Source organism: Sylvia atricapilla, chromosome W (genome assembly GCF_009819655.1).
Source record: "Sylvia atricapilla isolate bSylAtr1 chromosome W, bSylAtr1.pri, whole genome shotgun sequence".
Classification (NCBI taxonomy): Eukaryota; Metazoa; Chordata; class Aves; order Passeriformes; family Sylviidae; genus Sylvia; species Sylvia atricapilla.
The window spans coordinates 7,996,431-8,014,666 of NC_089173.1; the positions used below are offsets into that span (position 1 = coordinate 7,996,431).

Consider the following 18,236-nt stretch of genomic DNA (forward strand, 5'->3'; position numbering starts at 1 on the left):
TAAGACTTGGAAAACCTGAGTAAAATCGAATACTGATCATGAATCAGTCTTCCCGTCTCTCTATCAATTGCCGATAATTGGTGCTCCGTGTGAAGAGAAGAACCAGCTATCTGACGGCAATCGGCGACGCCCCTGGAACTGATCGTGACGGTGAAAGAACTGTGTTTGGGCCCACAATCCCTGTATGCTGCTATGTGACAGGTGAGCCAGGGGAACTAAAAATATGGGACAGGGAATGTCCACTGAGAGAGACGTCTATGAAACCATGCTACGCCTCCTAAACAAGCATAGATCCCCCATCCCTAAGAGGGACCTTAAGTCACTTCTACGATGGGTGTCACGCATATTTCCCGATACCACCGCTTCTTCTATTTTTACTCTCTGCTACTGGGACAAGGTCGGTGTAAAACTCTATGAACTGGCTACGCTGCCTGGCCGTGAGACAGAGCTTCGCCTGCTCCCTGCTTGGAGAGCGGTCATGGACGCGATTAAAAAAGAGGGAGGAGGCGAGGTAAACTGTGAGGCAACCGCAGAGACGGTCCCTGCAGCCATGTTAAACCCTGATCGGCCCAGGTCCCACACTCCCTATCCTGTCGGCATCCCCTCCCCAACGAAAGCCAGGGATAGAGCACAGATGCCACCTGTAGCCTTGCCGCTATCCCATCAGTGACCACAGAGCCGCCAAATGTTGATTATGCGGACAGTGACTCTAGTAGCGACGGAGAGTCTTTCGATCCTGGCCCCGAAAAAGGTCTGGACCTATTCCCTCCAAATATCCATAACAATTGGTTACCGATAAAAAAGAAAGCCCTTAAGGACAGAGACTTTGAAACTGCGGCAGAAATCTTTGTAGCCCCCGTGCAACTCGGCCCGAGGGGGGGGAATCCGCGATGGGAGCCCTTAGGCCACTCAGAAATTAAGGAACTGCGCCATACAGCGGCAGAATACGGTTTGGGATCCCCTTACTCCAGTAATTTACTAAGAGCAACCTTCACTACCCACCTGATGACTCCTCGTGATGTTAAATTCTTGGTAAACCTTTTGCTCACCCCAACGCAATATACAATATTCATGGCACAATGGAAAAAAGACTGGAAAACTTAATTTTAACATATGCAGGGAATGCAACCCAAGCCCTGGCTGCCTTAACTATTGACCAATTGGCTGGCGAGGGAGTGCACACTGATCCTAATGGCCAGGCTGCCTTACCGAGGGAAGCCCTGGAGGGAATCACCGAGGCAACCAGGTATGCATTTCTCAAAGTGCCTGATGCCAAAACCCCGCAACAATCCTTCATAAATATTAAGCAAGCTCCACAAGAACCCTATATGCAGTTTGTGGACAGACTGAAACAAGCTCTGAAAAGACAAATTGATAATGATCAAGCCAGAGAAGTTGTACTACTAAAACTTTCTGTTGAAAATGCTAATGAGGATTGCAAACATCTTCTGAAAACTTTGTCCGCAGAACCAGAGCCCACAATGCTACAAATGCTTGAGGCTTGCAATCGCCTGGGGACATTGCAGCACACAACAGCAGTTACTTACCAAGCCGTGGGGCAAGGTATAGCTGATGCCTTTGCCGCTTTTAAAATATTGCCCGGAAAGCAGTCACTTTGTTTCGGCTGCGGGGAGCCCAGGCACATTAAAAAAGACTGCCGAAAGGCGCAAAAAGCAAAAACCCCAAATGTATGCCCTCGCTGCCAGAATGGTCCTCACTTTGCTCATTCCTGCCGCTCTAAATTTCACAAAAATGGCCAGCCTTTGCAGGAAAACTCATCTTGCAGCGTGGGATGGTGACGCGTGAAGACACAAGTTCCACAGCCTTCCCAGACACAGCTGCCATAACCAACCTTCAGTTTCCAGCCAGCCCAGCCCCCGCCACTCAGACCATAGCAGAACTACGGGCAGCCACTCCAGGAAGCGCCGGGTTGGACATATCAACCAGTAAATCAGTAACGTTAACCAACAGCTCCGTATTTTGTCTCCCCACAGAGATTTGTGGTCCTTTGCAGCAGGGCTGCCATGCTTTGCTCTTAGGTAGATCTTCTACCTCAGTAACAGGACTATTTGTTTTGCCAGGAGTCATTGACTCTGATACAGTTGGGGAAATAAAAATTATGACTTGGACTCCACAGCCCTCCTGCATGATCCCCGCAGGCAGCAAAATTGCTCAGCTTATAGTTTTTCCGGCAGCCCCTTTGTCCACACCCCCCATGACTACACAGAGGGGGGGACGGGTTTGGTTCCACAGGGGTACCACAGATTTTCTGGAGTTAAGGAGGCAAGGAGTTATTTTTAACTGAGCTTATTGATACCTGTGGGGATATTAGTCTTATCTCTCGAAGTCAATGGCCTAATGACTGGCCATTATGTGCCGATTCCCCAAGTCCTTACAGGGGTGGGTGGGAACAGTCAAAGCTATATGAGCAAACACTTGGTGCAAATTACAGGACCTGAGAGGAAAGTAGCTACTGTCAGACCCTTTGTCGTTTCAGCTCCCCTAATCTTGTGGGAGAGAGATGTTTTATCACAGTGGGGAATTTTTATGCAGTCAAATTTTGCATAAGGGTCATTGGTGCACATGACACCCCCAAACTAACCTGGAAAACCTCCAATCCCGTTTGGGTGGATCAATGGCCCGTGTGATTAGAAAAATTGCACATATTACAGGAACTGGTACAAGAACAGCTAAAAAAGGGACATATAATCCTATCTAAAAGTCCCTGGAATTCACTCGTGTTCGTAATTAAGAAGCAGTCTGGGGGCTGGAGGCTGTTGCATGACTTGAGGAAAATAAATGAGGCAATTGAGGGAATGGGGCCCCTAGAACCGGGGCTCCCTTCTCCTTCTATGATCCCTAGAAATTGGCATCTAATAGTGATTAATTTAAAAGATTGCTTTTTTGATATTCCGCTGCATCCAGACGATGCACCCAAATTTAGCTTTTCTGTGTCAAGAATTAATATGCAGGCACCACTAAAATGATATCATTGGTTAGTACTGCCTCAAGGATTGCAAGATAGCCCGACCATATGCCAATGGTATGTGGCAAAAATTCTGAGTCCAGTACGGGAAAAAATGCCTGATGTTCTGTTGTATCATTATATGGATGATATCCTCATCTCCGCAGAAACTGTGGTTCGTGTGGAAGAAGCAATGCGAGCAGTCTGCCAGGCTGTTATATCAGCGGGCCTGACCATTGCTTCTGAAAAGCTTCAAAAGACATCCCCCTGGAAATATTTGGGCTGGTGAATAAGCATGCATTCTATTTCGGCACAATCCTTGCAAATTTCAACTGAAATCAAAACTTTACATGATACACAAAAACTGCTGGGAACAATAAATTGGGTACGTCCCCTGCTTGGGATTTCAAATGCAGATTTAGAGCCATTGTTTGCCCTCCTGGGGGGAAGAGCCCGACCTTTTATCACCTAGGCATTTAAACAAAGAAGCACAGATTGCGCTTCAGAAAGTGGCTGATGCTATCTCTCATAGACAGTCAGCCCGTTGGGCTCCTGAATTACCATTGTGGTTAATCGTTCTGAACCCCAGCAGGCAATCCCATGCTTTAATATTTCGGTGGGATTCAGAGAAAGCAGTCTCTTTACTAATCATTGAATGGCTCTTTTTGCCTAATAATATGCCCAAGACTATTTCCATGCAGGATGAACTTATGGCCATGTTGATTATCAAGGCTCATCAAAGGCTGACCTCCTTGGCTGGGAAAGATTTTGATTGTATCTTTCTGCCTCTCACTATGTTTTATTTGAATTGGTTGCTACAGATGTCTGAAAAATTGCAAATTGCTTTAGCAGATTACCCAGGACAGATAGCTATCCATCCACCTAAACACAAATTGTTAAGTTCTTGTTTTAACTTACTACCTAAGCCAAAGAAAAGTGAGACTCCTTTGCGAGCTTTGACAATATTCACAGATGGTTCCGGGAAAAGCCATAAATCAGTGATTGTATGGAAGGATTCTGAAACTGGAACCTGGCAATCTGATATTGCTGTTGTTGAAGGGTCTCCACAAATAGGGGAATTAGCCGCTGTGGTCAGAGTGTTTCAGAAGTTCAGTAGACCTTTTAATCTGGTTACTGACTCCGCATATGTTTCTGGTATTGTTCAAAGAGCAGAGAATTCTGTTTTGAAAAATGTTAAAAATGACACTCTTTTTTTCCTGGTTGAAACTGCTGGTTACTCTGTTAGACAAGAGGACGGCTCCTTACTTTGTTATGCATATTAGGTCACATTCCAACCTCCCAGGTTATCTCACTGAAGGTCTCAAACGCCTTCTGGTACAACAAAAGGGGGGAGTTGGAGACACTCCCACTGAAAGGCTATGCAAAGCCCTATACAGTTTTAATTTCTTAAACTGTTCAATGACAAACATGAATCTCCCCATGACTAGGCATTTTGCATCATCCACATCGCTTTCCTGCAAGGAAAAACCACCAGTACTAATCCGTGACCCAGAATCTGGTAAAATCCTGGGCCCTTACCCCTTGATCACTTGGGGAAGGGGCTTTGCTTGTATCTCAGAAAGAGGACCTCGCTGGATTCCTGCAAAGAATGTGAAGCCTTTCCAAGATCCTCTACCGGCAGCCACCGAATCCACAGGAGAGGAGGAAGAGGAGGAACCCCACCTGGACTGCAGCTGATGTTCTTTTTTCCTATCTAGGAAACTGTGAACTTTGAGTTTTGTGTCAGTATAAAGGGCATGAAAACTAGAGATATTACAGAGTCCTTTTGGAGTAATTCAGGTAAACAGCCACTGAAATTTTAATTATAGCAGGGCACAAGAAAAGGATAGTCCTCACCTCCCTACTCTCAGGAGGCAAGTATTGAGGAAATCCAAAAATAGCCATATTTGCAAACTGGAATGCAGATGAAACAATTAAGTGAGTGCCTTATATTTGACTGATCTTTTAAAAAGAAAATATGCTAAAAGGAATCTTTTTCTCTCTACAACATAGATCAAAACAAACAAGTAAAAAAACATGGGATTGAATCAGATGCTATGCTTATTTATGAATCTTTCTGATCACTCAGAATCTATCCATAAAAGCATTCAGCTGCTGAAGGATAGTGTGTTTAAATTAAAGGTAGAATCTGGATCTTAGCTGGATAACTTGTTTAGTGGCTGGGGTTTGACACTTAGCCTAAAGGATTTTTTAGGATAGGAATACATGTGATGATTTTAATAATAATCATGTTAGTTATGATACCTTGCTTGCTTCAGTGTGTGCAAAGATTGATTAATAAGGGTATTAAAGGAGTGTTTTTGGCTAATACAGAAGGGGGAGATGTGGGACCGAGAGTAAGACAGATTTAATTAGCATAGCTAGTTTGAAAACCAGGATGCCATGGCAGGACCAAACACACTTTTGAGATTACAAAAAGATGGGATTAAACTGGCTTACGGGAAGGGGAGAGATTCAATCAACCCCCTAAGAGAAAGATGTTTTAAAATACATGAGTTGCTTGTATGATCTTTTAACCTAATTATTGTAGTAGAAATTATTAACCTTCCTGAAATGGTATATAAGCTTTTGGAAAACCTGAGTAAAATCGAATTCTGATCATGAGTTAGTCTTCCCGTCTCTCCATCAATTGCCGATACTTTCCAACCTAAATTCTTCTTTGATGCTATGATTCTGTGATCTACAAGAGCTCTTTAATGACATTTTAGTTAGAACACATTCATCATCCTCACTATATTCTCTAAAATTCCTATCCCTCCTTTTCCATCATTAAGTTAGATACTTCAAAACAAGATACTTCAAAACTGCATTATTAACTACTGGGAGTAGTCTGGAGGTGCTCAAGAAGTTGAGAGGGAACACAGCTGGGACACCTGACCCCAACTGACAAAAGGGATATTCCATACCATATGATGTCATGCTCAGCAATAAAACTAGGGGGAAGGTTAGCTGGGGGACTGCTGGCCACTGGTCGGTTGGTGGTGAGCAATTGTTTTCATTTGCAACACTCATCTCTCTTGAATTCTATTTTTTTCTCTCTTTGGATCTTTTTTCCCCCCCTCTTTTCCTTACAATTTATTATAATTACTTTTTAATAATTAAACTGTTTTTATCTCAGCCCATGAGCTTTCTCATTTTTACCCTTCCAATTCTCTCCCACTGGAGGGAGGAGAGGACTGAGTGAGCAAATGGCTGTGGTGCTTAGTTAACATCTGGGGTTAAATCACGACACCTAAGGAAAAATGTATATGAAAACCTTAATTTTGAAAAAAATACATTACTTTGAAAAAGACTGTTCAAGTGTGACAGAAAAACAGTGTTTCTCTCAATCAGTAGTAATGATATGTACTCTGATGATTAAATGGAAAATTCAGCAGGTTGCTGATTTCACACGTTAACTGTTACATAAATTGACATTGGCCTGCCATTTCTTAACAGTGTTCCCAAATTATAATTTCCCAAATTGAAAAAATACATCTTTTATTATTAAACAAGATAAAATTGTACAGAATTTTGATTTTAGATACAAGTCTTTGCATTAAAAGTACTAATACGGTTAAGAGAATATTACCAGGGTAAAATATGTGAGGACTTATAAATCCCATTTAAATTTTAAAAAAATCAGAGCTGTATACACAAAGATTTCTGTTCTCAGAGGAAAAAAATCATCTTAATAAATTAATTAGTCTGTAATACTTCTGGAAAGCTATGGGAATACATAAGACCGACAGTAAGACAGACTTAATTAGCATAACTAGTCTGATGACTAGGATGCTGTGGCAAGGACAAACAGAACTTTGAGCCTATGAGAAGATGGGATTAAAACCTGTTTGAGGGAAAAGATTCAATCAACCCCCTACGATAAAGATGCTGTATAATGCATGAGTTGCTTGTATGATCTTCTAACCTAATTATTGTAGTAGAAATTATTAGCATTACTGAAATGGTATATAAGACTTGGAAAACCTGAGTAAAATCGAATTCTGATCATGAATCAGTCTTCCCATCTCTCCATCAATCGCCAATAGAAAGCAACTCATGCTGTAATGTTGATATTTAGATAACGGATCAATATAAGTTCATGACTACTTTTTATGTTAAAAATTATTTTTCATTAAGCTCCAATTTTCATTAGCAGAAGTTTGTATGTCCAGTTGAATGACACATTTATTTCTGAATGCTATGGTCATAGTCTCTGATGAATAAGAAGATTTGTTTTGCGTAACTTTTGAAGCATGTATACACCTTCTAAAATAGATTAGACACTTGTTTTTAATTTTACTCTTTGAATTCTTTTGTACTGCATGACATAAACCATATGGTCAGTGAAATTAATTTAAAATCCTTATAAGCTTGCTACCTCATGCTTAAGAATGCATGTTAAAACAGGAATGATACATGAGTGGAAAATCATATTTGAGGAAATATAAGACTAAGAAAAATTGCACAAGATGTTAAATGGCATTTAATTATGCTTCTCACTTTTTCGCCTTATTTTGCTACATTTTACTTGCACATATATAGGTTTCTCCCTTCACCAGTTCAAGGTTCCAAAAATGACAATTGCTGTGTCATTTGAAAACATCTGTGAAACCACTGCCACTACACTCAGAAGAGAATCTTAGTTTTTCCTTAAGGACATTTATTTTTTTCTTCATTTGAAGCATCGTATCAAACTTTCATGAAAGTCATAGTTATATTGTCAGTGTGTAAATAAAAAAATTATTTCAGTAGAAAATAAGTTAGAAGTTTAAAAATTATTCCCCTTATAACTACAGGAAAGAATGAAAAAAAAAATAAAGTATCTCTTCTGAAATTTTCATTTTTATCTAAAGTAGTCTGCTCCTAAAGTATGTATACATAAATTCCAATTTTCATTTTAGGCAAATATATAATATATACATTATTTTTTTCAGAGCAAGGCCACTTTTCTTCATCAAAGACATTATTTTAATGCCTGATAGCCTTTTCTTTTCCTACAGTGGAAAAGCACCTATCTTACCCACATTCTTCATCACATTTCCTAGTGTTATACTAAATTTACATCTTCTTCCCAGGATCACAGAATAGTTATGGTTAGAAGGGACCTATGGAGATTATCCAGTCCAACCCTCCTGCCAAGGCAGGGTCACCTAGAGTAGGTGACACAGGAACACATCCAGGTGGGCTTTGAATGTCTTCAGAGAGGGAGACTCCGCAACCTCCCTGGGCAGCTATTCCAGTGCTCTGCCACCCTCAACAGAAAGAAGTTCTTCCTCATGCTGAGGTGGAACTTCTTGTGTTTTAATTTGTGGCCATTGCTCCTTGTCCTGTAGCTGGGCACCAATGAAAAGAGTCTGGGACCATCCTCTTGGCACCTGCCTTTGAGATATTTATATGCATTAATAAGATCCCCTCAGTCTTCTCTAGATCAACCAGGCCTGGCTCCTGCAGTCTCTCCTTATAAGAGAGATGATCCAGATCCCTAATCATATTTGTGGCCTCCACTGGACTGTCTACAGTAGTTGCTTGTCTTTCTTGTTCTGAGGAGCCCAGAACTAAACACAGTACTACAGATATGGCCTCACTAGGGCTGAGTAGAGCGGGAGGATTACCTCCCTTGACCTGCTGGCCACATTCTTCCTGATGCACCCCAAGATCTCATTGCCCCTCCTGGCCACAAGGGCACGCTGACAGCTCATAGTCAACTTATTCACCAAGACTCCCAGGTCCTTCTCCACAGAGCTGCTCTCTAGTAGGTTGGCCCCCAACCTGTACTGGTACTTGGGGTTATTCCTCCCCAGATGCAGGACCATACACTTGCTCTTGTTGAACCAAGTGGGCCTTGGCCTTCCTCATCACATCCCTGCATATTCTGATGATATTTCTATGGTCCTCCCATGTGGCCAGTTCCTTTTTCCACATCACATAAATTTCTTTCTTCCATTTGAGATTTGCTAGAAGATTCCTGTTCATCCATGCAGGTCTCCTGCCCCCTTTGCTTGATTTCTTGCTCATGGGGATACACTGGTCTTGAACTTGGTAGAAGTGATGCTTGAATACTGACCAGTTCTCTTGGAACCCCTTCTCTTCTAGGGCCCTAACCCATGGGATACCTCTAAGTAGGTCTTTGAAGAGGTCAAAGTTAGCTTTCCAGAAGTTCATAGTTCTAGTCCTGCTTACTGCTTTGCTTCCTCCATGAAGGATCCTGAGTCCCACCCTCATGGTCACTACAGCCAAGGCTGCCCCTAACCTTCATGCCTTCAACCAGGCCCTCCTGGTTTGTTAGCACAAGGTCTAGCAACACATCTCTCCTCATTGGCTCTTCCACCACTTGCCTCAAAAAGTTTTCATCAATAATCTGCAGGAACTTCCTGGACTGTATGTGCCAAACTGTGTTGTCTCTCCAACAAATATCAGGGTGGTTGAGAACACCCAGGAGAACTGGAGCCTGTGATCATGAGGCTATTTCTAGCTGTCCATAGAAAGCCTCATCAACTTCCTTCTCCTGATCAGATGGTCTGTAGTAAACACCTACAACAGTGTCACCCATATCATCCTGTCCCTTAATTCTCACCCATAAACTCTCAACTCATTAGTCTGTCCCTGGGTACATCTGTCCCTGGATCAATACATTCCAGTTGTTCTCTCACATAAAGAGCAACTCCACCACCTTGCCTCACTGACCTGTCCTTTCTAAAACGTAAATAGTCATCCATGACAACATTCCAGTTATGTGAGCTATCCCACCATGTCCCAGTAATTGCAATGAGATCATGGCCCTGGGACCACACAGGGATTTCCAGTTCTTCCTGTTTATTCTCCATGCTGCGTGTGTTTGTATACAGGAACTTCAGAGAGGTAATCAAGCATGTAGGTTCCCTAGAATGGGTGTAAGAGGATTCGCCACAGCCATACACACCCTTGATGTGGTTAGCCCTGTGATTTTCATCCTGAGAGGTAGTCAAAGGAACATCTGTCTGCACTGGTTGGGATGACCTACTCCCCGTGAGGAAGCAAAGGCATGAGTATTGCCACTTTGGACCCCATTCCCCGAGGCCTTCAGTTTAAAGTCCATCTCACCAAACTGGCCAGCCTGCTGCCAAAGATTTTCTTGCCCTTTTTAGATAGGTAGATCCCATCCCTCCCTAACAGGCTACAATCATTGTCATAAAAACCAAAACCTTCTCGATGGCACTAGCCACAAAGCCAGACATTGATGTGCACTGTGTCTGCTTCTGGCTGTCCCCATTTCTATAACCAGTAGGATAGATGAGAAGATGACTTGGGCACTGATGGTTTTCACCTGTCTCGCCAGGGCATTATAGTCTTCCTTGATCCTATCAATTTTTTGGCTTGAGACATCATTTGTACCCACATGAAAAAGTAGTAGTGGGTACTAGTCCATGCTCTTGACAAGTTGGGGTACCCTCTCGGTAACATCACAGATCCTACCCCTGGTAGGCAGCATACCTCTCATGACTCTTTATCAGGCTGGCAGATGGGGCCTCAGTGCGCCTTAATAGTCACACACTACGAGCACTCAAAGTTTCTTTTTATTATAACTGCTGTGTGCTGCTGGTGTGGATTCTCCTTGTTGGCCTCTCTCATTGACATCTAAAGCCTTTAAAACATCAAATTTGGTTTTGGTCTGGATGTTGGCAGGTGGAGGTTGAATTGGAACCCTACTTTTGTGGGTCACCAGGTTCCAAGGTGCCTCATGCTCAGTGGTATCTATTGCAGGTGGATGATTCCAAAGCCACATTCTCTATCTCCATTTCAGCCCCTCTAATACTGTGCAGCCTATTAACTGTCTCTTGTAATTCGGCCATCTGCCACAACAGGTCATCAACCTGTGCATGCTTTCTGCAAGTACCAACCTTTTTTCCAGAAGTATCTAGACATTCATTGCAAGCTACCACCTGTACTGACATCTCCTTCCTTACCAGTTCCATCTGGGTGGAAGCATCAGACTTCTTAGGGGCTATCTCAGTAGACACACTGGTTTTGGCTCTGAGACATGTGCCACCCATTGTGGCTGAGACCTAGAGCACTTAGCACTTACCTGACCTGTGGACCTACTTTCAGATTGCAGCACCCTCCCCATACGCCCCGCCCATGCAAACTTCTGTGTCACATCCTTCTGACATGCCACATCCTGTTTGCTCACCCTGTTTGGTGGTCTGTGGGTTGCTCATGCTTTCTGGAGTTGTTTAAATCTCCCATAGTGCTCCTGGCTATGACTCCTTGTCTGATTGGCTCACAAGAGCTTCCAAGCTCTGACATGGCTCTGGGCTGCTGATCAGGCTGGACTGCTGATTCTTCCTTTTCCTTACCCTACAGAATCACTAGGTTGGAAGAGACCTTTAAGATCATCAAGTCCAATCCATGCCCTAACACCTCAACTAAACCATGGCACTGTCACATCCAATCTTTTTTTAAATACATCCAGGAATGGTGACTTCACCACCTCCCCGGGCAGATGATTCCAGTACTTTACCACTCTTTCAGTAAAAAACTTTTCTCTAACATCCAACCTAAATTTCCCTTGGTGTAGCTTAAGACTGTGTCCTCTCGTTCTGTCAGTTGCTGCCTGACACATTCAATTCCTTTAGGATTCCTGACCTTTTCTCAACATTTTATCATCTATCCTTTTCTTTCTGAACCAGTATCTCCTTCATATTCCGTCCTAATCACTGCAGAATCATCTGCATTGTCTTTCACTACATATGCATCACCTTTTCAGTCTATACAAATTATTGCAGCAAACTCCTCTTCCTTGGCCAGGCTGATCTCCTAACATTCCTTTCTGAAACCTTACATAACTCATACTTTCAAAATAAGACTCAGCTGAAAAATACAGTCCAATAGAATCAGAAAATGCTCCAAAGTACAGTTGAAATATTCAGTGAAACAGAAATATTGGAAATAATAACACTAGAAAATAAGTAATACCATGTTGAAAACATATTCTGATATAAACTATATCTAGTTTTCAGAAGTTTGAAGCAAAGCTTAGAGTTAACCACAGTAAACCTCATAGAAAGCTTTACTAAGTCAAAGCACCATAGTAGCTTGATTAAAAAACTTAGCACAATAATAGAAAGACCTTTTCGTTTCCATAAAGGCAGATAGTAATACAACAAGAGGGAATTGTTTTAAACTAAAAGAGGAGAAAGTACACGAAGATAAGCTTTTAAATTTATTTTAAGTGTCCAATATTTGAATGTTTTGCTGAGACACTGCATTTTGGGGGTTTTGGGGGAAAGGGCATGTTTTTTAAAAAAGCAAATGTATTCCAAGGTACATTATAAGTGATATTAATGGAATTATTATGCATTATAAATTGAGTCTGTATACCAGGAAATATTATTAGTGAAATGTATGAGACAGTTAAACAGTATTGCAAAGAACATGCTGTATTGGGTTTGCATGGCCTGGTTTTTGGTAGGGGGGGCCACAGAGGTGGCTTCTGTGAGAAGCTGCCAGAAACTTCCACAATGTCTGGCTTAGCCAATCCCTAGGGGCTACAAAGATGGACATGTCGCTGGTCAAAGCTGGGCCAATTAGAAATTGTGGTAATACCTCTGTGATAACATATTTAAGAAGAAATCAAAACAAAGGTTGTGGCGCAGTTGCAATTTTCAACCAGAGAAGAGCAGAGTGAGAACATGCAAGAAGAACGACTATGCAGACACCAAGGACAGTGAAGGAGGGGGAGGTGCTCCAGGCACCAGAGCCGAGATTCCCCTGCAGCCTATAGTGAAGACCATGGTGAAGCAGGCTGTCCCCCTGCAGCCCATGGAGGACCACAGTGATGCAGAGACCCACCCGCAACCCATGGAAGAGCCCCATGCCACCTGGGAGGAGACTATGATCCTGTGGGAGACCTGTGGAAGGAGGGACCCTTCTCCCAGGCTGGAGCAGCCTGTCCTTGAAGGACTGCACCCCATGGAAGAGTGACCCACTGTGAAGGCCCAGGGGCTTATCCCCAAGGTAGCTATGCCTCAGCCCTGGGGGAACCGATGCAAATGGGGAAAGATACCCTTTTAGATTAGGGTGAGAAAAACTTTCCTCCCATGGGCCTTTGCAACCACATGTTAATATTTCTTGGGTTTCATTGTTCTATTGGTTTGTTAAGTATATCACCCTGTTAAGCCCTGTTACCATATATGCACCCATCCTAGAATGTTCTTCCTTCCCTTAAACCCCATTGAGTTAAGTTTGCCACAGTGTTACACCCCTGTAACCCTATTAGTCCCCCCAGTTCATATTTACTCCTTTGCACCACTTTTTCCTATTCTTATTGGACCCTGACCTCAACACTCGCCCTAATTGTCTCATTTATAACCCTCTTTCCTTGGCCCCCTCCTCGCTTTTGTCCCTGGATTTTATTCAAGGCTGTTGCATCCCTGAACCTCTATTCCTCGTCCCTGGACCCCTTCGCTATTCCTGCCTGTGTTCCTGAATAAACAGCTTTCGGATCTTAAAACAAGAAGCCCATCCCTTTGCTTAGTCATCAGACATGTAGCAGCGTGCCTGGGGCTCAAAGATGCCGTTGCTCTCTAGGACCCAGGCGTTGTTCTCATGTTGCTACAACCCACTCTGCAGCAGTTTGAGGAATACTCTTTGCCTGTGGGATGGACTCATGTTGCAGCAATTTGCAAGGAGCTGTTGCTTGTGAGATGAACTCATGTCAGAGAAGCTCACAGAGAACTGTCTCCTGTGGGACAGACCCCATGGTAGAGCAGGGGAATGACTCCTCTCCCTGAGCAGCAGGAGAAGATGTGGGTGATGAACTGACCATAACCTCCATTTCCTGTCTTCTTGCCCTGCTGGGGTAGGCAGTAGAGCTGGGAAGGAGGGAGGGGTGGGGGGAATGTGTTTTTAAGGGTTAATTTTACTTCTCATTATCCCACCCTGATTTTGTTAGTAATAAATTCACTTTGTATCTCTAAGTTGAGCCTGTTTTGCCCATGGCGGTATTTGATGAGTGATCTCTCCCAGTCCGTATCTCAGCCCATGAACACTTTGTTAAATTTTATAGTCTCTGTCCAGCTGCAGAAAGGAGTGAATGAGCAGCTTTCATGGGTGCTTGGCATCCAGCCAGCATTAACCCGCAACACATGCAGAAAAAAAAATCACCTTAAATTTTAAAACTAAACACAATGCTAGAAAATTTAGTTTAGACAACAGTGATTCACTAGCACAGAAACAGACTTATATAATTAAACAAGCTATTCTCAGTTTTAATACTGTTGATTTTGAAACTGTAAAGCCAACTTATATGAAAAAAGAGCATCAGATTTCACCCAAAGAACCTAAAACAGTGACAGCTGAATGGAGGGAAAGCGGAGAGGGAGATCATGATCTCTTCTCCTTGGTATCCTGTGACAGGATGAGTAGGAATAGTTCAAAGCTGCATCAGAAAATGTTCAGACTAGATATTAGAAAACATTTCTTTACTGAGCAAGCAGTCAAACACTGGAACAGGCTTCCTAGAAACGTGGTTGGTGTCGCAAGACTGTCAGTGTTTGAGAGGTATTTGGACAATGCCCTTAATATTAGGTTTTTGATAAGCCCTGAAGTGGTCAGGTAGTTGAAGTAGACTGTCATTGTAGATCCCTTCTGTCCTAGGGTGGCTTTATGATGCTTGTATCCCCAGTTGTCTGTTCTGTTTATGTTGGATATTATGTTCTGTATCTTTAAGACTGGTTCTGAGAACAAAGGGGGAGAAAGAAGAAGCACGCAGTTTGTTTTCAGAAACTGCACTCACTCCTCCGCATTCTGCTCCTGGATTGTGTTGTCTGCAGCACGGACAGGCAGCAGGACAGAGATCTCCTGTGCTTTTAGTTAGTTTTTAGCTAGCTGAGGCAGAGAAGATCCCTGGACTGGTTTTTTTTCTTTCTCTTGGGACTGTTTAACCCTGCTCTGAACTGAAAACCCAGAAGAGCACCAGGAGCTCGCACCTGCAGCCCACCGGGGCCCAGGATGGCATTTTCCAGCGCCAGAGGGACTGATAAGAGATTGAGCGAGACGCGTTACACCCACAGCAAGGACTTTCTCAATTTTGCCATCTCTCTTCAGAGTGGCGAGAAGTTTTATTGTTTCATATTATTCATTTTTTGTGGGCACTTTGTTTGCTAAATAAATAGGTTTTTCCACTTTTCTCCAAGGAGATTTTTTCCCAGACCAATTGAGGGAGGGGCTGTTTGAATTTGCTATTCTGGAGGGACCCCATTTGGAGGTTTTCTTCCAAATTTGCCTTAAACCAGGACACCTTCCAACTGGAACAAAGAATTAAAAAAAAAAAAAAAAAAAAGAAAAAAGCTAAATTACACATACTAAAGGAGCCTTGGACAAAAGTCATGGCTTTTCACATTCAGTTCCTGTTTTCCAACTCCTGCTTCCCTTCTCCATCTCCCCATGCAGCACACCCTCAAGTGTTGGTGGGGCTGCATAGGTGATTAATCATGTCACAGAAGTGTGTGCTGAGCTGGCTGCTTCAGAAGCCCCTTTAATTCCCCAACAAATCCAAATTATGCATTACTTATGGTTTTACTTCACGTCTTTCTGCATCAGCTTATAAGTACAAAATTACATCGCTTTTGTATTTTACATCTATATTGAATTTATTTTAAAAATCCATATTCCTTTCAAAGGAATAAATGTGAATACTGAGTAACTTAAATGAATGTTATTTTTATGAGATATTGCACACATTTCATAGTAATCTACATACAGAATCATGCATATATATTTCTGGTGTTTGACAAATATTCTAGTTCAAGAAATAAACTCTGAAAACTGCATGTCTGCTTATGTAGATATTTTAGTTCCATCAAAATAAAATTGAATAAACCAGTAAAAAGGAATTGGTTTTGCAGCCTCATACAAAATCAGTTCTTCACTACATGTATTTAAATGGATCATTCTGTCTTGCCAGGGTTTTTTGTTTTCCCAAAATTAACAGACACCTACCTGTTGCTGAACCGGTGGTACCTGCTGTACTACCTGTGTGGGCCCTGCTGCCTGGCCAGCCACAGATGCTTGTAAAGTCACAGTCGAACCTGTGTCCGACCCAGTCTCTGATGTCTGCATCGTGGTCTCTGAATAAAATTAAAATGTAAAATTAAAAGTTCAGCACAAACATCTTTGCTTTTTGTCACTTATTCAGATCTTAAAAGAAGCATATTCACCTAAAATCAAATCTGGGGATTAGCTAAAGATTGTTTCATATACTATTACGTGAGTACACAGAGATATTTATTTTTCTTTTTTTTAAATGTTGCTTTGGCTTAAAATATTAGAAATTCATATTATATATTATATTATTACTTTGTCTAATCTAAAGGTCTGTTTAGGGCTTGAAGCACATCAAGAAGAGAATAAGCTTTGGACTTCATTACTTTTTTCTAACAGTTTACAGTCTGCTTTGTAATAGCAAATGCATTTATCAAGTCAGAAGCTGCTTTAAAGAAGTATTTACTGCTTTAAAGTAAAGAACTTTTAAAACAACATCTGTTCACAGTCCTGATTCTTCTCTAACTACACTTGTATGCATTAGCTGCAACTATTATTAAATTTTGAGAGGAGACTCAAAACCTTTTACCATATTAAGAAAATACACTTTAAGCTACCTATACACACAAAAATAATTAATTCTAGAAGCTGCGCATATAAATGTTTACTTCTTAATTAAGCATGCCTTCACAAAAAGACTTGCAATCATCAATGCAATAAAACTGAATGATGGAAATATTTCCAACTAAATCATCACAATTCTGAAGAACAAAAAGAGTAATTTATGTAGTAATCACAGTACAAGTAAATTATAGTACCTTCAATACCCTCAGCTTTCAGAAAGAACTAACATACGCTGAATAGTGTACTGCAAGAACACAGTGGGTAAAATTTGCAATACCAGAAAGAAATTTCTCTTTTAATTTTCTTCCCTGAAACAGTTCAAATCCTTATGTACTAAAATATTAAAAGTTTTCTCTTACCATACTTGCCCTCAAGATATCTTTTTTAATAATGCAAATCAACAGAAACTTTTCTCACTCATTTATGTGACTTCAGGAACAACTCATTAAAATAAGTCCAAGTCCTGCCAGGAGCTTGTAAATGACTACACATTATTTAAAACTGTCCTTCCTCGGTTTACTGAGTTGCAGTATAAGTTTTTCATATTCAAATGCTGAGTTAAAGCTCTGGCAGGTGATAGAAGGAGAGGCTTCAACCTGAAAAGAAGACCCTGGAAAGCATTTTAAGGGTGAAAAAGTGACTCAAGTAAGTTTTTTTAGCAGATAGTGTTAATGTAATCACTGGAGTTAAAAACAAGGATTTTACCCCTACAGGAGGTGATGGCACTGACATTTTTAAGAGGAATATTCAAAATTTGGATACAGCACAGAAATGGTCCAACATTGAAAGAAAATGCCTTACAAAGAAAACCTATTTAGATTATCATAAAGAAGACTGAGGATGACTTTGTTGGGTTTGTGTGGCCAGGTTTTGCGAGTTGGGGAGGGGCTACAGGGGTAGCTTCTGAGAGAAGCTGCTGGAAGCTTCCTCCATGTCTGATAGAGCCAAAGCCAGCCAGCTCCAAGACAGACCCACCACTGGCCAAAGGTGAAACAATCCGTGATGTTAATAACACATTTGTTATAATGCATTTAAGAAAGAAAAAAAAGGCATTGCATAAAAGTAATTGCAGTCAGAAAAGAGTAGAGTGAGAACATGTGAGAGAAGCAACTGTGCAGGCAGCAAGGACAGTGAAGAAGATGGGGGAGGTGCTCCAGGCACCAGAGCTGAAATTCCTCTGCAGCCTGTGGTGAAGACCACAGTGAAGCAGCTGTGCCCCTGCAGCCCATGGAAGAGCTCCACATTGGAGCAAGTGGATGCCTGAGAGGAGGCTGTTACCCCATGGGAAGCCCATGCTGGAGCAGGGTCCTGGCAGGGCTCTGCAGAGCCATGGAGAGAGGAGCCCATGCTGGACCAGCTTTGCTGGTAGGACTTGTGACCTAGTGAGGGGCCCACAGTGGAGCAGGCTGTGCTTGAAGGACTGCACTCCATGGAAAGGGATCCACACTGAGGCAGTACCGGAAGACCTGTAGCCTGTGGGAAGGACTCATGTTGGAGAAGTTTATGGAGGACTGTCTCCCACGGGAAAGACCCCACCATGGAGCAGGGGAAGGACTCCTAATCCTCTCCCTGAGCAGCAACAGGAACATGTGATGAACTGACTGCATCCCCCATTCTCTGTCTC

General features: G+C 42.2%; 1 protein-coding gene across 1 annotated transcript in view; it reads right to left on the reverse strand.

The window, feature by feature from the left end:
- LOC136373305 (transcription factor RFX3-like) overlaps positions 1–18,236 on the reverse strand; it is a 215,638-nt gene that overhangs the window by 148,967 nt on the left and 48,435 nt on the right. Inside the window, exon 2 of the mRNA XM_066338200.1 lies at positions 15,943–16,074. Coding sequence (XP_066194297.1) covers positions 15,943–16,066 — 124 coding nt within the window. The 5' untranslated portion in view covers positions 16,067–16,074. The remainder of the gene's footprint in view (positions 1–15,942; positions 16,075–18,236) is intronic.